The sequence below is a fragment of the Epinephelus lanceolatus genome, chromosome 3, assembly GCF_041903045.1.
Source record: "Epinephelus lanceolatus isolate andai-2023 chromosome 3, ASM4190304v1, whole genome shotgun sequence".
Lineage (NCBI taxonomy): Eukaryota > Metazoa > Chordata > Actinopteri > Perciformes > Serranidae > Epinephelus > Epinephelus lanceolatus.
In genome coordinates this window covers 39,095,696-39,115,678 of record NC_135736.1, presented here as the reverse complement: position 1 = coordinate 39,115,678, position 19,983 = coordinate 39,095,696, and the positions used below count along the sequence as shown (strand labels likewise).

The following is a 19,983-nucleotide window of genomic DNA, read 5'->3' as shown; positions in this document are numbered from 1 at the left end:
TTTAAAAAGAAACCGGTGTCATCACAGATACACCACACACCTGAGGGCGCAAGGATACATACAGCACGCGCCGAGATATAAGCCCCATATCTAACATAAAAATGTGTTCTTCCGCAAGATCATTTCTAAAACGTGAGCATGAGAAGGATATTACGGGCTAGACGAAGCACCTTTATTAACCCTGACATTAAATTTTCTTTTCTGATAACTTCTGAGAACTACTTCGACCTTTCACTTGAGACTTAAATCCTGCAGACTATGAAAGCAAAAAATGAAACCACTTCTCCCCCACGTGTCAAAAAAGCCTCAATAAGTTTATGAAAAAATACATGAATTATTGGATGAATGAAAAGCACAGACACCCCTCATCATCTATTACTAGACTACTCATTAAGTCGCCATAGTCTGCCATTACATGTTCTCTGGTACCCTCTAGTGGTCAAATGCTGTAACATCCTCTTAGAGCTGAGAAGTGTAAAACCAAGTTGGACCTTTTTTATACTCTTATACACATTAATAATCATTTTAAAATAAAGAAATGGAAGACGATATGCCACAAATATTTAATATTTATATAATATGCTTGGAAAAATGCTTGTGAAAAACAAAGCAAGAATTTCCACTGTTCACAATTGGCACAGTATTGCTGCTAATCCAAGCTCAAATGTAATGCTCCATATTAAGTGCTGTTACAGGCCCAGAAAATTCTGGCTGTAGCACTTATGCCTTATATAATGTATAAAAATGTGGCTGCAACATACAAGAAATTCACCTGTTGCATATAATAACAAAGAACAGTCATATCTGAGTGAAATTTGTACCCACTTAAAATTTTTTAGAAATGTGCACACAGAGACATTTTTTGCAGCTGCCGTCACATATGAAATTGTAATGTGCAATCACAATACTCAAATAAGTGCATACAATTATTTTTGACTGTGAACATCTTTAACAGTTTGACAATTGAGGCATCCATAAATCCTTTATTTCCCCAGTGGTTCAATTTATACTTAAAACAAATTAAATGCAGCTGCAAAGCAATATTGGCCAAAACTCTGCTGACAGGCCAGAATTTAATTTGTTGCCTGGTGGGAAAAAAGCCTATTCACATCCTTCCAGGAAGCACTGAAACCTGTGTAGATAGGTTCCTGCTACACAGACACCTCTAAGAGCACCAGTAGGACTGGATGAAGGACCGTCCATCACCAGTCTCGCTGTGGTATTCCAGGATCTTCATTGTGCTGTGATGCATCTAGACAGTTCGCAGGAGCCAGTGTGGAGGTGTGATGCCAGACTGGGAGAAGTAGTTCCACCACCATGGTTTCTCCTCACGCTCTATACCACCCTCACCTATGTCTGGCTCGCTGTAGCGCTCAAACTGGTTGTAGGGGTCGAATCGATCCCATGAGTCAACTGTGGGGAAGAGGTGGTCATCGATATCTGGCTCTCTGGGAACCTGGATGCAGGAGGAAAGGGTGAAGATAGAGAGCAGGGCTAATCAGTGATCATCCATTTAGTAGTCACTGTTTTTGAACTTGTATTTGTGTTAGTTGTGCTTGTGTTTATCTCTACCTGCCCAGGGCCTGCAGATGGATATTAGCTGGTAGCTAAATCCGGTACAATAAATCTCTGCTAAAACTACACCGTGCATGGGTAAAAATAAGATTAAAAAGGATATTTGAATAGCATTTGGTTGAATAAGATAATGAAGACAAAAATCCAACCTTCTCCAGGAGAAAGTCAACACGTCCAGCCTTGGTCATACTGTGAGGCAGATAAACCCTCTTACTGACCCTGGAGTAACCCTTGGCTGTGGCTGTCAGGATGTGAGTACCAGGGTTCAGCAGCCGCCAGTAGTCTCCATCTTCAGCTGGAGGGAGGGGAACAGAACACAGTCATACAGTCAGCATTACAGAAAAGGGGTCAAACAAGTGAAGGAAGAGAGGTAGCAAAGGAATAGCACAGTAAAAAGAGCTAATGTGAGAATCAAAAGGGGAGAATGTACAAATAAACAAGTCTACAGCCATGCTGGTGGCTCTGAGAGGATGAACATGGGCACAGCGGTGCTTTGAAATGCTAATGTTAGCGCACTGACATACTCACAATGTCCCTGTGTTCCCAAGGTCCTATGTTCCCAGGGTCCTATGTTCCCAAGGTCATATGTTTCACAGCTTCTATATTCCCAAGGTCCTATGTTCCCAGGGTCCTATATTCCCAGGGTCCTATGTTCCCAGGGTCCTATATTCCCAGGGTCCTATATTCCCAGGGTCCTATGTTCCCAGGGTCCTATGTTCCCAGCTTCTGTGTTCCCAAGGTCCTATGTTCCCAGGGTCCTGTGTTCCCAAGGTCCTATGTTCCCAAGGTCCTAGGTTTCCAGCTCCTATGTTCCTAAGGTTGGCTGTTCCCAGGGTCCTGTGTCCCCAAGGTCCTATGTTCCCAGGGTCCTATGTTCCCAGGGTCCTATGTTCCCAGCTTCTGTGTTCCCAAGGTCCTATGTTCCCAGGGTCCTGTGTTCCCAAGGTCCTATGTTCCCAAGGTCCTAGGTTTCCAGCTCCTATGTTCCTAAGGTTGGCTGTTCCCAGGGTCCTGTGTCCCCAAGGTCCTATGTTCCCAGGGTCCTATGTTCCCAAGGTCCTATGTCTCCAGAGTCCTGTGTTCCCAAGGTCATACAGTATGTTCCCAAGGTCCTATGTCTCCAGAGTCCTGTGTTCCCAAGGTCATACAGTATGTTCCCAAGGTCGTAAGTTTCCAGCTCCTATGTTCCTAAGGTTGGCTGTTCCCAGGGTCCTGTGTTCCCAAGGTCCTATGTTCCCAAGGTCCTAAGTTTCCAGCTCCCATGTTCCTAAGGTTGGCTGTTCCCAGGGTCCTGTGTCCCCAAGGTCCTGTGTTCCCAAGGCCCTATGTTCCCAGCTTCTATGTTCCCAGGGTCCTATGTTCCCAGGGTCCTGTGTTCACAAGGTCCTATGTTCCCAGCTTCTATGTTCCCAAGGTCCTATGTTCCCAGGGTCCTAAGTTTCCAGCTCCTATGTTCCTAATGTTCGATGTTCCCAGGGGCCTGTGTTCCCAAGGTCCTGCGTTCCTAAGGATAAATGTTCCCAGGGTCCTAGGTTCCCTAGGTCCTATGTTCCCAAGGTCCCATGTCCCCAGCTCCAATGCTTTCAAGGTACTGTGTTCCCTGGGTCATATGTCATGTCTTGTTTTTCTTCCTCTCTTTTAATTGGTTGATTAAAATATGTTTGGGAGTTGTTCTCAATACAAAATGACTATGTACTGCACCCCAGAGCATTGGACCTTGGGAATACAGGAATAGCCTCGTTAGGAAGCTAACTTTTGCTAATTAGCACTGAATACAAAGTGCAGCTGAGGCTGATGGAAATGGTAGTTTTGCGGGTATTTAGTCATAAACCAAAGAATCTGACATATTTAAAGTTTGATGATACTTTTGGTACAAAAGGAAAAGTTGAGAAATCATTAAAGTTATTAATGTTCATCCTGAGAGGGACATGAATGTTTTATTGTAATCCATCCAATAGCTGAGATATTTCACTCAAAACCACAAATGTCAAACTCATGGTGAAACATAAGGTGATCACCAAAGTCATCAGGATTCATCATGTGGCAACCATGAATATCTGTAGTCGTTGTGGACCAACTGACTTTGGTGAACTTTGCAAAATGTGCCTCGCAGCTACACCATAACACCAACTTCTTGATGGCTACAATAAACAGCAGTAAAAAATGATCAAAGTTATACCAGCTGGAAAATATGTAACCATGTCGCACTGTGTTTACCTGTGGTGACATCTTTCCTAATCCCCCTGACAGAGATAGTTGCACCTTTTATGCCATTTCCATCACGATCCTTAACGACTCCCTTTATCCCTCGATGGACCTGTTTAGGGACAGGCAGCACAATGGAAAGCCATATTATCTCCTTGTCTGCCTACTTTTGCTTGAGGACAAGTGCCTAAATCCCCTACATGCACTTTCTGTATAGTCCTTGTAAATATAGGGACATAACTTGTTATTAATATTGTTTTCATCCTTTCTGTCCTTGACTTGACACGCAGCTATCATTTCACACTTTCCTTGTCAATTATTCACTCTTCCACTATCAGCTGAAATAAATAATACACGGTAAAAAAAAGCACACTTTAACACAAAGTGGTCATCAAGCATGTCTCACAGGCACTTACAGACTCCAGAAAACTAAGCAGAGCTTCCTTATTCCTCTTCCATTCTGGGTAGAGCTCAGCCTCAGAGGGGAATTTGTCACAGCCGAGCTCCACGGTGATTTCCAGACAATTGGTATGCAGGTAGTTGAAGTCTGACATACCTGCAAGAGAGACATGTACATAATGAGTTCCTCGCAAGCAATGAGAGCTGTGGAAAAACGAACTCATACATCTCTGTAGAAAAAGTTATGTATCTCACCGCCAGCAAAACTGTACCACAGTGCGCCATTGATGATGCCCCTCGTTCGGTAAAAGGAGGCTCCACACCTGTCTGTGTCATTGTTTGCCATGGTTTCATGGGCGTCTGCGTAGGTACGAGCCAGCTGCTTCAGAGCCTTAACATGAGGTGATTATGTGACGAGAGAGGAAATCCAGCTGTACTGTTTAACTGAACCTTTTCAGCAACCATTAATCCATCAATTCAGACATCCCTCCATCCTCGCTCCCTACCTGTTCATCTGGGGTGGGTGAGAACATCCTCTCCTCATGCGGGTGTCTAGAGAAGTCAAAGGGATAAGAGACCACCAGATCCCCTCCATGAAGGCTGGCAGATTGAACGAAGGGCAGTGACCTGATCCACTTCATCACTGCATAGGTCTCTGGTGCCACCTACAGCCCAAAAGAAAGCTTGAATTATTGTGGGAGCCAGGCTGATGTTCTGTATCTAATGAGGATGAATCTCTGATAAAAACTAAAAACTATACCCTTACCTTGCCAAACCAGTAGGCATCAGGGATAGGAATGTGGTCAATGCGGTAGTGCCTACTGCGGCGGTTCCGATAGAAAATGGAGGTAAGGTCCGGAAAATTGCGGTTGAGGTCAATATTCTGGGCGTTGGCCCGTCCACTGGTCCAACCATTCAACAAGTGACCCTGAAACATTTAGGTTCAAACAACTAGGACTGTTAGAACATGTCAGAGAGTGCGACATTGTTCAGGATGATGTGATGTTAGTGGGAGCATTAATTATATTATATGAAGAAAATATTGAGCAAATGATATGAAAATTAGTCAGAAGTACAGGAAGGAACCTGTTAGACTATCTTTGTTAATTCTGTTGTTAACATGTAGACAAGACCATATATCCGTCATGAGCAAAAGCAGCAAAGACACTGTTATTGTTTAATATTGGAGGTGAGCAGAAAATGTGTTTGATCCATGATCTAACCATCCAAACAATCATAAAAGGATTTTTGGATTAAGCAAACTGTTGCATATTATTACAAATTATAAGAAGATAAGTATATGTTGTCATATACAGCACAAATATGGGAACAGTTTGAGGTTTCAGCTTACTCTTTGACACATTAAGTATACCTAAGCAATTACTTTAACACGTGCAACAGACAAAATATGATTAAATAAAGTATTTTCGGCCCAAAATATCATAATATTAACAAAAGGCACAACATGCTGCACACTTTCATTATTGTTTAAGCCATGTATTCATTGTGAATTGTGCAATCAGACGGTCTGTCAGTCTAACACTCTAGTCTAGTTTCTGCAAACCACAAATATTTACATCTCTGTATTTCAAACCAATCTGATACCTATGAGACATACAACTTTGACAAATTCATGTCCTTCTGGTCCATCCAAAAAACTTTCTCTCTGAAAACAGAGAAAGGGTTGATTATACAATAAGGGGTTACATTTTTTCAGCCCCGCTGCCCAAAGAAAATGGTGGTATTGTATGTTTCTGTAAACCATGAATATGTTACATTTGCATGTTTCATACATATCATATGAAAGCAACGTTTCTAAAATGACAAAGCATAAAACCTGACATTGTCATCCAGAGGTGGAAGCAGTAGACGGCATGTCACCTAGGCGAAACGCCTGCCAAGCTGCAGACAACTGCTCATGACCAACAAACAACAAAACTGGTGTTGATGTAGCATGTCATTGCTGTGTTTCCAGCGGCACCAAACGTGGGTGTTTTGTAGCAACCGTCACTGTTTATTCCAGCAGAAACAATGCCATGAAAAGTTGTTGTTTTTTCACTAAGACAGCGCTGTATTTCCTGCCAGTATAGTGGCACGAAAAGCAGTTGTTTTTTTACAGAGACACTGCTGCTTTTCCAGCAGGGATTGTGCCTGCAAAGCCAGGTATTTTAAGCCAAAACATGGTCTTTTCCTAACCATAATCAAGTGGTGTTTCTGCCTAAACCTAACCACACATTAGCCATAGCCTTTCTGTAATGTAGAGTTTCAAGTTATCCACTACATAATATGTGCAAATATATCTGCGGTTTGCTCAAACATTCAATGCCAACATTTTTTTCTAGCAATTGGGTTGAAAATGCCTCACTTGGAGTATTGCCATGTGTAACATTATGCCTGCCAAGAAGATATCAGGCTCTAGAGTACATTTTAGATTGCACATTATGTACATGGACAATGGTGTTTTTCATAGTGGACCTCACAATGTGACACCAGCCCCCTATCAAATGACAGCTACAAACATTTGACCATATGATCAAAGAACAGCACACATGCATGTGGAGCTTGTTGAAGGTGCAGTTACATTGTGTGAGACATTAGTGAATACATACACAGCATATCCACTAAAAGGTTGTGTCAGTATTGTTATACTGAGCATTAAAATGCTCAAGAGATGCCAATGCAGAAGTCCCACTTTCTCAGGTTTGTCACACTGTTTACAGAAAGTTGGTCTCAGTAGTTTTGGATCCTAAGCCATAATAATGTAAAATAAACAGAGCTGAGGGACTTATGCAAGTGCTAAGCAAGCTAGTGAAGTGATTAGTGTTGAATTCTCTGGTTAGTAGCAGAACAGAGGGTGAAGGTAGGAGGTGGAAGTTCTTGAGTACTCTTATCTCGCATCCAATTTAGCAACTGAACCAAGATTGAGACACAACAGTGTCAGTTAGACAGTTAAATCTAGCCAACAGCTTCCCAAAATCACTGATTTACTACTGCTTGTCTTCTTGATCTTGATACCAAAATTAATATATTATCAATTTGTTATAACCTTCAGCATAACATAGTAAAAGCAAACTGTGTTTTTTTTTGCTAGATATTTCACATTTGACGGCCTCTATGTCCATGCTACAGCATTGTCATAATGTTGCTCAATGGTGTCCCATTTCACAACCCACAAACAATGTTCAGACACCCTCTGCAGAGTACCTCATTCCTCCACCTCCACACCTCAAGCCAGACAGACAGAACACACAGTGGAGTGAGAGCGCGGATAATGGTGGTTTGTCTTTTCGTTCTGTTAACAGTATTTACTTCCTGGTTGCTGAGCTCCGGGTCATTGTTATCCTCTACCTCTGCGGCCGCCAGCTCATAGCCATCTGGATTCATGGAGGCCAGAAGATGGATGCGGGTGGTGTTGATGATGGTCTGAATTCGGTGGTTCCCCAGAATGTACTCTGAGCACAGGTACTGAGCCAGGTAGATGAGCAGCTGGCGGCCCAGCACCTCGTTGCCATGCATGTTGGCCACCATCTTGACCTCTGGCTCCACTACAGTTAACAGACAGAAGCATGGACAGAAACATGGTTAAAGCTGCATTATCTGATTTGGCCACCTGGGGGCAGCAGAACAATCTGTAAACACTGAACACTAAATACCTCTATGAGCGACACCTCTCACAATATGCATAGTAATTTGATTATTTATGAATATAAAAAGATTTATTGGTACAGCTTTATAAAAAAAACCACATGTTGAACTTCTAATTTCTGTGATTCAGTGTTAGCAATTTATTCTAAAAAAATTTAACTGTTTGAGAGAAGGCTTGTAGCCTTTAACTCTGCCAATATGGTATAGCTACTGGAAGGCAGAAGGAAAGCATCATCTTTTCCTCCAAGAAACACTACTTAAAGGTTCTGTATGTGACATTCAGAACATTGATGGAGCTGTCAGTGTTTGGAGACATCAACTGAGTCATCAGCTGCTCTACAGCTACCAATCAACCCATAACATAGCGACACACCCTCTCCGTCAGCCTATCATCTCACTGCTCCTCACTTTAAATATGGTTCTTTTTCTGCCTGCAGTCCCTTCATGCTGCAGCTATGCATACCCTTATCTTGCATACCCTTTATCTTGCTGCCGCTCAGATGTCCCACGATCCCAGATAATCTCCCTCTGGTGTCTGAGCGCCAAAGACTTTGTTGAAACCTTATCAGCACAAATCATCTGTTAATCTGTATACTTTTATTTTGCTTTAAATTTCATCTTTATTTCATTCTTGTGTCTCTCCCAATTGAAATATAGCAGCAAATCTACTATTTACTATGTAAATATATAGTGGCGTAATGGTGTGTTGTAAACTGAGCTTCTCTGTGGTTTGTTGAAATAAGCTTTAACGTTTTAGTTCACTCTTATTAAACTGTTTAATATTTACATCCATGACCTACCTGCCACACAATCAAGGAATATGCCTACGCAGATGACCTGGCCATACTACTCAGCAAACCATCCTGGGAAGCAGTAGAAGAGGGTCTCTCTTCAGACATGAACACCTTGTCTTCATACCTAAAGAACTGGCGCCTCAAGCTCAGTGTAGACAAGACCACCTCATCAATGTTCCAACTCTACAATTAAGAAGTGACCTGCGAAATGAACATCATGGTTGACAACGCCCGGCTACAGTTCCAGCCCTCTCCCACATACCTCGGGGTGAAGCTCGACAGAACACTGTCATTCAAACAACACCTGGACAGTGTCAAGGCAAAGACAACTGCCCGTGCCGCGCTGATACGTCGTCTAGCCGGTACCACATGGAGAGCCACCACAAAGACAGTGCACATTTCCACCGAGGCCTTGGTGTTCTCCACCGCCAAGTACTGTGCACCAGTCTGGTGCCGTAGCCCCCACGTCAAGAAGCTGGACACTGCCCTCAACACTGCCCTACGGACTGTCTCCGGGTGCCTGAGAGCCACACCAACAAAACACTTACTAGTCCTTGCTGGTATCGTTCCAGCAGAGGTCAGACGGGAAGCAGCAACGTTGGCCCTTGCCCGAAAGACACAAAGATCGTTATGGAGACACCACAACGCACGCATCAGCGTCTGCCCCGACAGCAATGGACAACCCTCAGGGTGTAGGACGCTTCCGTGCAGCAATGCAGAAATGGGGCCTTGTGGACAGTGCAAGCAGCAGTGTAAGCAGCTGCCCCATATACCGGCCAATGAATGGCGATCGTGGCCTAATCGACCTGGATGATGACATGCTGGACTGGCTTGCATCATCAGAGCTGACGGTCTAAGGACATACGCCAGGAGAAGAAGTTCACTCTTACAACTGCCATTGTATTGTTCCCAGCACACAGTTATTCATAGTGAAGAAGTGCTGATAAACACTGCACACCAGCCTAGCACCTAAGATAGTGACTAGCTAAGGAACATTATGGAGCATTAACTAAACAGACCAGAGAAGAGCCCAGTGGAGAGTAAATACTGGATTTACATCACCAGGGCTCCATAAACATGCCTCTAAATTAATGCTAATGTTGCTCAGTATCTGCTGGGTGTGTTAATATGCAACGTCTAACTACTGTAGCTCCCCATATCAACATTAAAAGATGATGAACAGTGTTTTGTTTACAGCTTGTTTCCACTGCCCCCAAGTGGCCAAAAATCAGTTAATGCAGGTTTTAAGATGGATATTAGTAACTCAAGGCACTGTAGGCAGGAGGATGAAGAAGAAATAGGTGCATTTCTAGAGGAATCCCACAATTCTAACATTATCACAGAGATAATTTACACTGGTCCTCCTTACTCACATAGCTCGTGCTGTCCTGGGTTGTTGCTGAACTCAATAACCAGCAGATCCCTGCCCTCTGTGCTGCGTCCGATGCTGTAGACATGAGAGATATGGGAGCACTTTGCCGCTGTTCTCTTCAGTAAGCTGTACATCTGAGCGTTGGTGGTGTAGGTAAACTGGATGATGGTGCTGGGCTCTTCAGGAGAGAGACTGGACAATGCTAGCTCCTGTCTGGCTGGAGGAGGGATGCCAGGATTTAGAGAAGGAGAGAAGGATTTGCTTGATTGTTTGACAGAGCACTAAAGGTCAGAACAGTACAACACAACAGCGTGACCTTTACCTCTCAGCCCTGCCAGTGGGTCAAAGCAGCCCTCCTGGTCGCCAGCAAAGAAGCGGTCACAGTCTAGGAAGTAGGGCCAGGCCATTTCGATGGCTTCAAAGGCGTGGGCACAGTCCTTCCTCAGTGCATCGCATGAGCTACGGCAGGGTTTGATCATCTTGTCATTCTGGCAGGGCGAGGCGAGCACAGAGCAGCCGAGGAGACGTATCTCAGGGGAGCACTCCCCGTTGAGCAGGCCATGGATGACGCTGAGGAGGAGGTACTCTGCCCCCGACTCTGCCTCCATGCGACTCTTGTGGCCAAGGATGTTGGGGAAGATGGTACTGAAGCAGCAGCATTTCAACAGAAGTTGTTAAACACGATGTCCACAATGGAAAAGGAAAAACAGCGATGGCTTAAAGGTCCAGTGTGTCAAATTTAGGGGGATATATTGTCAGATATGGAATGTAGTATAAGAAGTATGTTTTCTTTAGTGTATAATCACCTGGAAATAAGAATTGCTATGTTTTCCTTACCGTAGCATGAGTCATTTTAATCTACATTGGGAGCAAGTCCTTGCTTTTGGAAATCACCATGTTGCACCATTATGGTTCTATAGTCTTCCAAAACAGACATACACACTGGCTCTAGACAGGGCCATTTGTGTTTTCGTGTCAGCCACCATAGTTTGCAGCCCCTCTATTACGAAAGAGCGGAAAAAACACATATTTTTTAAACATGAAACTGCTTTATTCAGTGTTTTTACCGGTTTAAATGACTAGGTCTGTCCTCCTGAACAATGAAAACAGAAGGAATTCTAACCAGGAGACGTTTCAGCTAGTCGCAATCTGCAATCCTCGCCGCTACATGCCACTAAATCCCCCAAAATCTTACACACCGGACCTTTAAATTTTACTGTTTTTAGTTGGCACTGATTGTCTCACCCACATTAGTGCCAACCTCTACAACCCACCTCGAGTATTCCATATCATTACAATAGCCCAGGTTCAGCTCTGTGCAGGTAGCTGTGGGAGAAAGAAGGCAGAGAAAGCTGTTAACTCACAATTTTTAAAAGGGATGTTGATTTAATTTACAGTTCAGAAAGTAGTCATTTGGTCGTAATTTTACTGCTGAATCTATAACCATTTTAGGACTCAAAGTAGCTTCATCTTTTCAGAGCTTGGCTGAAAGATCAGTATCTGTCCCACCTCTAGGAGCAGTCAAAGACACACTATGATCTATTGATTATGTGCTAGACCTGGCAGGTGTAGCATCTGGTGTTCCAAAATGGAAAAGTACAGTATGGGATTTTTGAAGCTCCATAAATCCTCCCCTGCAGGTTGAGCGCAGTGCTGCTGCAGCTGGTTCTCCTCTCAGACGCCAGTTATCTGGAGAGGAGGCCTGTTGCATCTTGCAGTGTCACATGGTATTTCCAAGAATTCGGTTTTCAAGCCCTGTAGGTCAAGTCTAAGCCTGGAAATTAATCGAAGTCTAATTTCTAAGTAGACAGGCCCTGATCTGATTCTGGAGCTTGCATACAAAATCTGATCTTGAAAATCCATCATAGATATGGTTTAATGTAAGGGGAAATTAATAAGCCACCTACGTTTTTCTTCCAACACGCTGTTGCTGCATTTCCCTGTGAGAGAACACATGACAAACAACAAACAGCATGGAATATTAGTGGGTCACAAGTGAAACACTAGGAGGCGACATCTTCAAAAGCAAGAGACGAGCCAATGCAGGGGCCTCTGCTTTAATACTGTTTATGACAAGTCTGGACAAAAACGGCAGGTGACAATGTATCTGCAACATGAAGCCACATCTGCATGATAACGAGACGGTATAGGCCTACAAAGGAATTTGGCTGTAAACGCTGCGAGACTGAATAACACAGAATGACGGGTATTAATTAGATCATTTCCAGCATATGCTGTGTTAAGATGTAAATCAGGATGCGTGTGGTGCAGTCTGCCTCTCAGCTCTATCGGCATTATATTGATTAGGAGCGTCAGAAGTAGGCTCGTCTTCAATCGTCCATGTTGCTCATTCAAATAGGCCTTTAAGTTTTGTTTCCAAGTCATCACGCATTAGTGTCCTACAGTACGCGTATTTCTATGATCCATTTGTCTGAAGTTGAAGTGCTCTTACCTAAAGCTTCGTCTCCTGGGTGACAAGTCTGCTGCGGGGCGCACCAACAACTTTTCGTCAAGGCAAGAAACAGCAGCAAAAGTCCTAAATGCATGTTGGAGTGCAGTAACGGCGGTGTTGTGATGTGGCAGTGTGTCTGTGCGTGTGTGCGTGTGTGTGTGTTTGAAGCTGCAACTTTCCTGTTCTCTAGGCTGGATGATAATTACCACCCACGGCACGGAAACCTCCTTCTTTTGTCTGCGCGGAGCATCCCTGACCCAAGAAAAAAAGTGCGCCGCGCCAGGATTATGGCTCACTGCTGTGCGTTACGAGCGAACGCCGATCATATTTCACTGCACAAAGCTCTGTGTGTGTGTGTGTGTGTGTGTGTGTGTGTGTGTGTGTGTGTGTGTGTGTGTGTGTGTGGGAACATGAGGAAGAAACGTGGCTTGTGGGGGTGGGAGTGAAGAAAGTTCATGCCTGTTTGTTTGACATAATAAAGTTGCTTCACCGTTTCAGTGCAGGAATAGATCTGAGCACCATTAGTCTGTGAAACCTCGTCAACCTTCCTGTCCTCGCTGTTTTATTCATATGATGATCATCTATTATTATAGCCTACTTATATAGGAATGTATGGTGTGTTTATAGCAGCGGTTCCTAACATAGGGGTAAGGACCCCCTAGAGGGTCCCAAGATAAATATGAGCGGTCACCAGATGATTACAGCAATAATAAGAAAAAAAACAGCTGCACAAAGGTTTGTCTATTTTTTGATACTTTACTTGACATACACTGTTTTTAAGGTGTAATATGATCTTGTCTATGTGTTTAACTAACTGCTTGTCTGCTTGTTATGTTGTCTTTTCTTGTGTTTTGTGTGCCAGAGACAGATTTCAGCCCAGTAACCGGGGGAAATGTTGGCATTTTACGTTTCCGCAAACTACAGATATAGGTTAAATTGGTACATTTCATATTTATCATATATTCTTATACTTATGGGCGGCATGGTGGTGCAGTGGTTAGCATGCTCATTGGGTGGGGGAGCCATTCTATATGGAGTTTGCATGTTCTCCCCATGTCAGCTTGGCTTTTCTCCGGGTACTCTGGCTTCCTCCCACAACCCAAAGAGGATTAGGTTAACTGGTGACTCTAAATTCACCGTAGGTGTCAATGTGAGTGTGAATGGTTGTCAGTTTCTATGTGTCAGCCCTGTGTTAGTCTGACGACCTTTCCAAGTGTGGGCATTTTAAGGTGCGGACACACCAAACCGACATCAAAGAACTAACGGCGACGAAAGCCAACTGTTGCGTCGTCTACGTCGCCTCACGTCGCCCACGTCGCCTCACGTCGCCCTGTGTCAGTGTTGAACACACTACATGGAGTACATCCGACAGCCAAGTAGCACGGATGTTCTGCGCCTGCGTGAGAGAGTGGTAGGCCTACATCCTGTCAGCCGAGGGGTTTCTTATCTGTGCAGCCGAGCACCGCAGCACCTCCACGGACTATTACATCCAGACGGTCCTGGTGTTTCCGCTGCAGGCTCGACTTCACTCAGCTGCCTGATAAACCCGCTGCTTCTTCCCACTTTTTTTAAAGATATTTTTTGGGGCATTTTTTAGCCTTTATTTGATAGGACAGACAAGTGTAAAGGGGGGAGAGAGAGGGGGAGTGACATGCAGCAAAGGGCCACAGGCTGGAGTCGAACCTGGGCTGCTGCGGCAACAGCCTTGTACATGGAGCGCCTGCTCTACCACTAAGCCACCGACGCCCCTGCTTCTTCCCACTTTAACCTGAATAACAAACCAGGGCTGGGTGCTCCGGTTGGATCCAAACAGAGAGCTGGAGCAAGCTGGGAGGCTAGCGGAGGCTAACTGGCTGTGTTTCCCTCTGGTCATGCTGCGGCTAACGCTTTGCTAGGCGCTCCCAGCTAGCTCCGGTTTGTTATTCAGGTTAAAGTGTGAAGAAACAGCGGGTCTCGGGCAGCTGAGTGGAGAGGCTGAAGAGGAAGCACCTGTTAGCCCTGGTTTCACTACAAGCAGATTCACTTGCTAGAGGGACGAGGAAATAAAACCTGAACAGCCAATCAGAGTGATCTCTCTCACCGACAAGCTCCGCCACCGATTCAACATGTTCAATTGGCCGAAAAGCTGCCACCGCCGCCGCCATCAAATTGTCGAAGGTGCGGGACACACTGCAAAAACTAGGGTGACAGACGCTCACCGATGGCCCGACTTTGGTCGACGGCCGACCGTCGGCTTGGTGTGTCAGGGCCTTTAGTGACCTATCACTGTGTTCCCACCAGAGATAGTACTACCTAAAGCAGTTGTTTTTTACCGAGACATTGCTGCATTTCATGCTGCGGTAGTGCCACAAAAACAGGATATTTTAAGCCAAAATATAATATTCTCCTAACCATAATCAAGTGGTTTTTGTGCCTAAGTTTCAACATGTCTGCTAATGCCTAAATGTAAGATATCCGTGGTTTGCAGAAACATACAATGCCAACGTATATTCTGGCGGCTGGGTTGCAAATTTCAGCCCTGGTGGACGATTAAGATCTCTTCTTTTCTTCAGGCAAGTAAATTGCTTTCAGCTGTTGTGTTGAGACGTTTCATACCACAGAAGTTGTGAACCACTGCTACACAACTTTTCCTTCAGAATATTGCCAGAATCTGATGTTTTTTTCACTCATATGTACTCATATGGCAGACTCATAGTGTATCTGTGGCAGTGTTTATTCTTTAATCTGTTTTTGTTGTGATATAACATCTTCACACATTCTCACACCTATGTTACACTCAACATGTTAAAAATGGCGCTCATCAACACAAACGTTAACATTAGCTTTATAACAGTCATAAGAAGAAACATTATTTCAGCTCTTTCACTGAAACATGAAGACCACTTCCTGACAAGTTTGAGGTTACTTCAACCATACATTTACACTGATGATAGTAATAAACATAGTGTTGTGGGCTTCCTGTGGTGTGTTCTTGGCTACGCCTCAGCAGGCAAACTGATGAGCCCTATGGAAACAGCAGTCTATAGAGGCTGAAGAGGCTGAAGAGGCCTTTGGCACACATCAAAGGCCAGTGTGGGCTCGCTGAGCATACATTGTTTGTGTCCTTCACAGTTCTCTCATTGGACAACAATGTGGCCCAAAGAGTCCTGAGATCCACGTCCATGTTAAAGTGTCCTTGAGCAAGACACTGACTTCCTTCCATCTGCAGGGCTGCTGCTCTTCAGAGACCCTGACCTCTAACCTTCCCGCAGGAGGGATGCAGGTGCTGAATCATTTAATCATTTTAATATTTGCGCATCAAGCTCAGGTGATTCTGGCAACACAGTTGTCATCTGTGGTGTCCAGCGTGCTGCTGGCGCTGTGGATAGACAGCGAGTAGTGATCCTTTCTCAGAAAACGACTGATGATACCTACTAGGACTTTTCTGTACTGATGCCGCAGCAGGCAGTAGACAAACGGGTCGCTGGAGGTCTTGGCATAGGACAGACATTTGGCAGTCATGCCCCAGTAACGGGGGATGTGCACAGAGGGCAACAACTCAACCAACCTGCAGATGGAAGAAGCAGAAGAAGCAGAAAAAGTCAATAGATTGAATCACTGTGAAGACATGCTAACATCACTTTTGGGTAGACATCTGGCAACTGATCTGAATAGCAGAGATATGTAAAATCAGTGATCTTGTTTATTTCTGTTGTAATTTTCAGCTGTAACTGTTTGTTAATGTTTAAGATGCATAGTTAAATTCAGAAATCCGACCTATCTGCGCTTATTTTCTGCACTTTGTTGCTTGGCCAGAGTCTTTGATAAATCAAATCTACCACAGAAGCTAAGCAACGTATTCCTGTGCACATTGGCCACAATAAAACAATAAAACCCTCCTTAAAAAATCAATATCAGTTTAAGCATACACTACATTTGGAATATTTCTCTGCTTTACCCACACAATAACTAATCAAAGCACCAGTAACCCCCATGTTCTGCAAAGTAAAATTACTGTTTTTGTCAGTGGAATCTGGTGGATTTGAGATTGAGTCTTTAGTCCTCTGCTGGAGAGAGCTGTCTGACAGCAAGGTAAAGTGGAGGAATTTATTTCTAATATAGTGTACACTTAGGCTAAATGATAGTGATTTTTTTGGTGGGCCTTTTTAAAGATAGCTGAAAACCAATTGAGGCAGCGTTAGCTTAGCTCCGTTTCATTTTATGTAGATGATGTGGGGATTTTCCACCCCATGGGTTATTGTAAATTCTCTTGGCTCTGATGTACTGAATATGAAAGCCAGTTTCTGTCATGCACTTGAAAAAAAATCACCAAAAACACCACTTTAATATCTTGTATCTCTCATAATTATGTGATAAGTCAGATTTATGTTATGTCATAGCATATTTTCTCATGATTATGAATAAATACTTGGTTAGGAACATAATAAGTGGCAGATTTTTGTTTTTGAAATGTATTTGAAAATATATTTCTGGCAGCGTATATGGGCTTCCATAGACCATTATGTCTGTGTATAAGTAATCTTTATTAGCTTTTGTAATGTATATTTTTAATTAATCTTACACATTTCAGCTTTATTTTTTAATGCAGTTGTGTGAAGTTCTATGCATATATGAGGTGCCCAAGTAGTTGCTAACAGATATGGATATGAGTATAATCTAATTCTTTGTAATATACTAAATGATATCAAAACTTAATATAATGACATTTTGTGTTAAAGAGGTGATGATTGAACTTCACTTAAAGCTGTAGTATATCACTCTATATTGTGAGATAACAAATTATTAGGAATACTTTACAATATTACTCTCAACACAGATTTAACAAAATGAATGTCAGCTTCACTAAGGAAACAAATCTGGGTTTTGTAAATAAATTATTTACTGGTGTGTTCAGAGTCTTGTCTCTGTGTGTGAAATGTTACACCACAGTAAAACTGAACTTTGAAGAGGCAGGAGTCATGTGGGAGGTTAACCAGCTGGCCTGACACAGAGACAGTAGGCTTCTGAGAGAGCAGGCTGTTACCTTGTTATAACGTAGGGTGAAAAGCAGAGGATGAAGGTGCCGATGAAGATGAAAATTTTTTTAGTGGCGCGTTGCCTCCTCTTCTTCTGCTCAGCCAGACACCTCTCCTTCACACTGAAAGACACAGACACAGATTAATTAATGCATGACATAAAACAGCGAATAAATTAGTAGTATTATAAAACAGCTTTTGCACAGCATTCTAAAATAAGTCATGTTAACTTAATTTTCTCCATTAAAACAAGTCAAGGGAACATGATTCAGCTTCTCCAGTATACTTTACCTGGGGTGAATATCCACCAGCAGAAGCAGAGTCTGCACCGTAATGACATCTATCCTCTTGCAGTGCGACCTGGCCACTCTCAAAACTTTCAGGTAGGCGAAGCACAGCACCAGGAGGCAGAGCGCGAAGCTGCTGCAGTGGAACAGCGCCGTGAAGGTCGCATAAGCGGCCAGCTGCGACCTCTTCTCCGCGTCCAGGTAAACGGTGCACGACGCGTAAGTGTGGCTGTAACCTCCCCAGTCCATGAGCAGCTGGGTCAGGGAGAAGGTGAGAGAGTGCAGCCAGGAGTACGCCACGATCAGAAAGGCGTCCCTGTAGCGCATCTTGCTGGAGTAACTCAGGGGAAACATCACCGCGATCCACCTGTCCATGCTGAGCGCGGCCATGCTCAGCATCGCATTGGCGGTGAGAAAAGTCTCAGCAAAACTGATAGCTTGACAGAACAAGTCCCCGAAGGGCTTTGCGCTCTGGGCCACTCCGAGAAAAGTGGCGGGCATGTTGATGACAGTGAGGAGGATGTTGGAGAAAGAGAGGTTTAGGATGAAGATGCCGGGCACGTGGGAGCGTAACTCGGCGCTCTGGGTGAAACATAGCAGCACTGACAGGTTTGTCAACAGCGAAACGACAGCTATCACCACAATGGACACTTCCAGTAGGAACTCCGGTATGCTCATCTCTCGTGGCTTAAGAGCAGTCGTGGGGAGGATGCAGTGGAGAGTCCGCCATGCTCTCTGCTCGTGCCCCCCACCAGCTGGCCACTTTCCCGGCGCACATGTGCCAGACGCACTTGAGAGCCAGAGACACGCGGGGAGAGCTGTCCAGTGCTGAAACGCCCAAACAAGCCTTTCTGATATCAATCAGTGGCATGAGCTACTTTTTTTATATGTTGCCTGAGATATCCAGTGATTAAAGAATTGATCTTTTTTTTTTGATTCCTCCAGTAACAATTACCCTCCTGTTCTTTGGTCCACAGTGAAAAGCTGTGGAAATTATGACTTCAGGTTACCAAGTGCTCTGTGTTTACTCTCGATCATGCGCACTATCCGGCGCCTCCTCTCCTCGCTGGCAATGCCGTGCGCCCTGCACGTGCAGTCGGTAGCTGGCTCATGTGACGCTTGAACAATATTCATGCAAGCAGGAGTTAATGTCAGAGATGGGGATGTCATGGTGTGTGCACATAGATTCCACACCACCCCCCCAAAAAGATGACAATGTGATTTTGGTATGAAAACACTGAGTGATGGAAATATGTCTGTGAGTGGCTTTAAATTTGAGAAATATTAATTTGTGGTCTGTGTGTGTGTGTGTGTGTGTGTGTGTGTGTGTGTGTGTGAGTTACCATTTATATCTCCTCTTTGACATACAGTATAGTCTATTCGCTTCAAACACATTCCAGTGCATCAAGCTGTGCACATAGACACAGTAAAGCTGCGACCACAGTGACAGATTTAGTCCATCCCACAAAAAAACATCAGGTGAAGCACTCACACACACACACACACACACACACACAGCAGAGAGAGAATAACTAATCTCCATAGCAACACCAAATCTCTCTCGTGGCTTCATCACTCTTTGAACTTCATCTTCTTTTGCACTGATTTGTGTTGATCTCCCCTGAAATGCCTGTAAGAAACCATTTGCCACAACACGTTTGTTTAAATGTGGTTCTTGAAAATATATCACACACCGTGTTAGGCATGTGTAATGTACATTACAAATGCAGGTTGCGGAAAGAGCAAGGGAGGAGTGAGAGGAAAGATGGAACCAGAGGATGAAAAGAAAAATGGATTAAGGGGGAGGAATGTGGTGTGCAGGATGGATAGATAGAAAAACGGATGGACTTGCAGTTCCCAGAATGTCTTACGGGCAGCTTATAATCTGTTTCAGGTGTTCAGTTAACTCTGTACACCTTACAAACTATAATGAAAATGCATTTTTTATAATAATAATAATGATAATAATAATACACGAACCAAAAATCTTTCACTTAAGAAAGATGTTGGAAATGACCTTGAAGTGAATATTTGTGTGTTCATGTGTGTGTTTTCTATTTAGCGAGTCATTGCTGTGTTTCCAGCAGCTTTTTGAGTGCCAAATGTGGGTGTGTTGTAGTGGCATCAAAAGCAATTGTTTTTCACAGAGACATCGCTGCTTTTCTCGCTGTGATTGTGACATGAAAAATGATTGTTTTTTACCAAGACATTGCAGTGTCTCCTGTCGGGATGGTGGCAC

The 19,983-nt window shown here is 43.8% G+C and overlaps 2 protein-coding genes across 3 annotated transcripts; both read right to left on the bottom strand.

The window, feature by feature from the left end:
* Positions 1 to 551: 551 nt before the first annotated feature.
* On the bottom strand, positions 552 to 12,776 carry cpz (carboxypeptidase Z). 2 transcript variants are annotated; one of them, XM_033625231.2, is made up of 13 exons: positions 12,443 to 12,776; positions 11,898 to 11,930; positions 11,265 to 11,316; positions 10,313 to 10,635; positions 9,992 to 10,207; positions 7,489 to 7,724; positions 4,946 to 5,107; positions 4,686 to 4,844; positions 4,435 to 4,570; positions 4,197 to 4,336; positions 3,793 to 3,892; positions 1,725 to 1,870; positions 552 to 1,456 (listed from the first exon to the last, which is right to left on the bottom strand). In XM_033625231.2, the coding sequence occupies exons 1-13, from the start codon at positions 12,534 to 12,536 to the stop codon at positions 1,253 to 1,255; spliced, it is 2,001 nt and encodes a 666-aa protein (XP_033481122.1). In that variant the 5' UTR covers positions 12,537 to 12,776; the 3' UTR covers positions 552 to 1,252. The 2 variants fall into 2 exon arrangements, with proteins under 2 accessions (XP_033481122.1, XP_033481123.1); XM_033625232.2 differs by having other exon boundaries at positions 7,528 to 7,724.
* Positions 12,777 to 14,581: 1,805 nt separating this feature from the next.
* On the bottom strand, positions 14,582 to 18,999 carry gpr78a (G protein-coupled receptor 78a). The gene is made up of 3 exons (XM_033624996.2): positions 17,749 to 18,999; positions 17,466 to 17,579; positions 14,582 to 15,989 (listed from the first exon to the last, which is right to left on the bottom strand). The coding sequence occupies exons 1-3, from the start codon at positions 18,420 to 18,422 to the stop codon at positions 15,746 to 15,748; spliced, it is 1,032 nt and encodes a 343-aa protein (XP_033480887.1). The 5' UTR covers positions 18,423 to 18,999; the 3' UTR covers positions 14,582 to 15,745.
* Between the last annotated feature and the right edge of the window lie 984 nt (positions 19,000 to 19,983).

Coding starts and splice junctions, on each gene's coding strand:
- cpz (XM_033625231.2), bottom strand. CDS start 12,536: ATGCATTTAGGACTTTTGCTGCTGTTTCTTGCCTTGACGAAAAGTTGT. Junction 7,725..9,991: donor CCCAGGACAGCACGAGCTAT/GTGAGTAAGGAG, acceptor TGTTAACTGTAG/TGGAGCCAGAGGTCAAGATG. Junction 1,871..3,792: donor TAGGAAAGATGTCACCACAG/GTAAACACAGTG, acceptor CCCTCCCTCCAG/CTGAAGATGGAGACTACTGG.
- gpr78a (XM_033624996.2), bottom strand. CDS start 18,422: ATGAGCATACCGGAGTTCCTACTGGAAGTGTCCATTGTGGTGATAGCT. Junction 17,580..17,748: donor CTGGTGGATATTCACCCCAG/GTAAAGTATACT, acceptor TGTGTCTTTCAG/TGTGAAGGAGAGGTGTCTGG. Junction 15,990..17,465: donor TCACCCTACGTTATAACAAG/GTAACAGCCTGC, acceptor TTCCATCTGCAG/GTTGGTTGAGTTGTTGCCCT.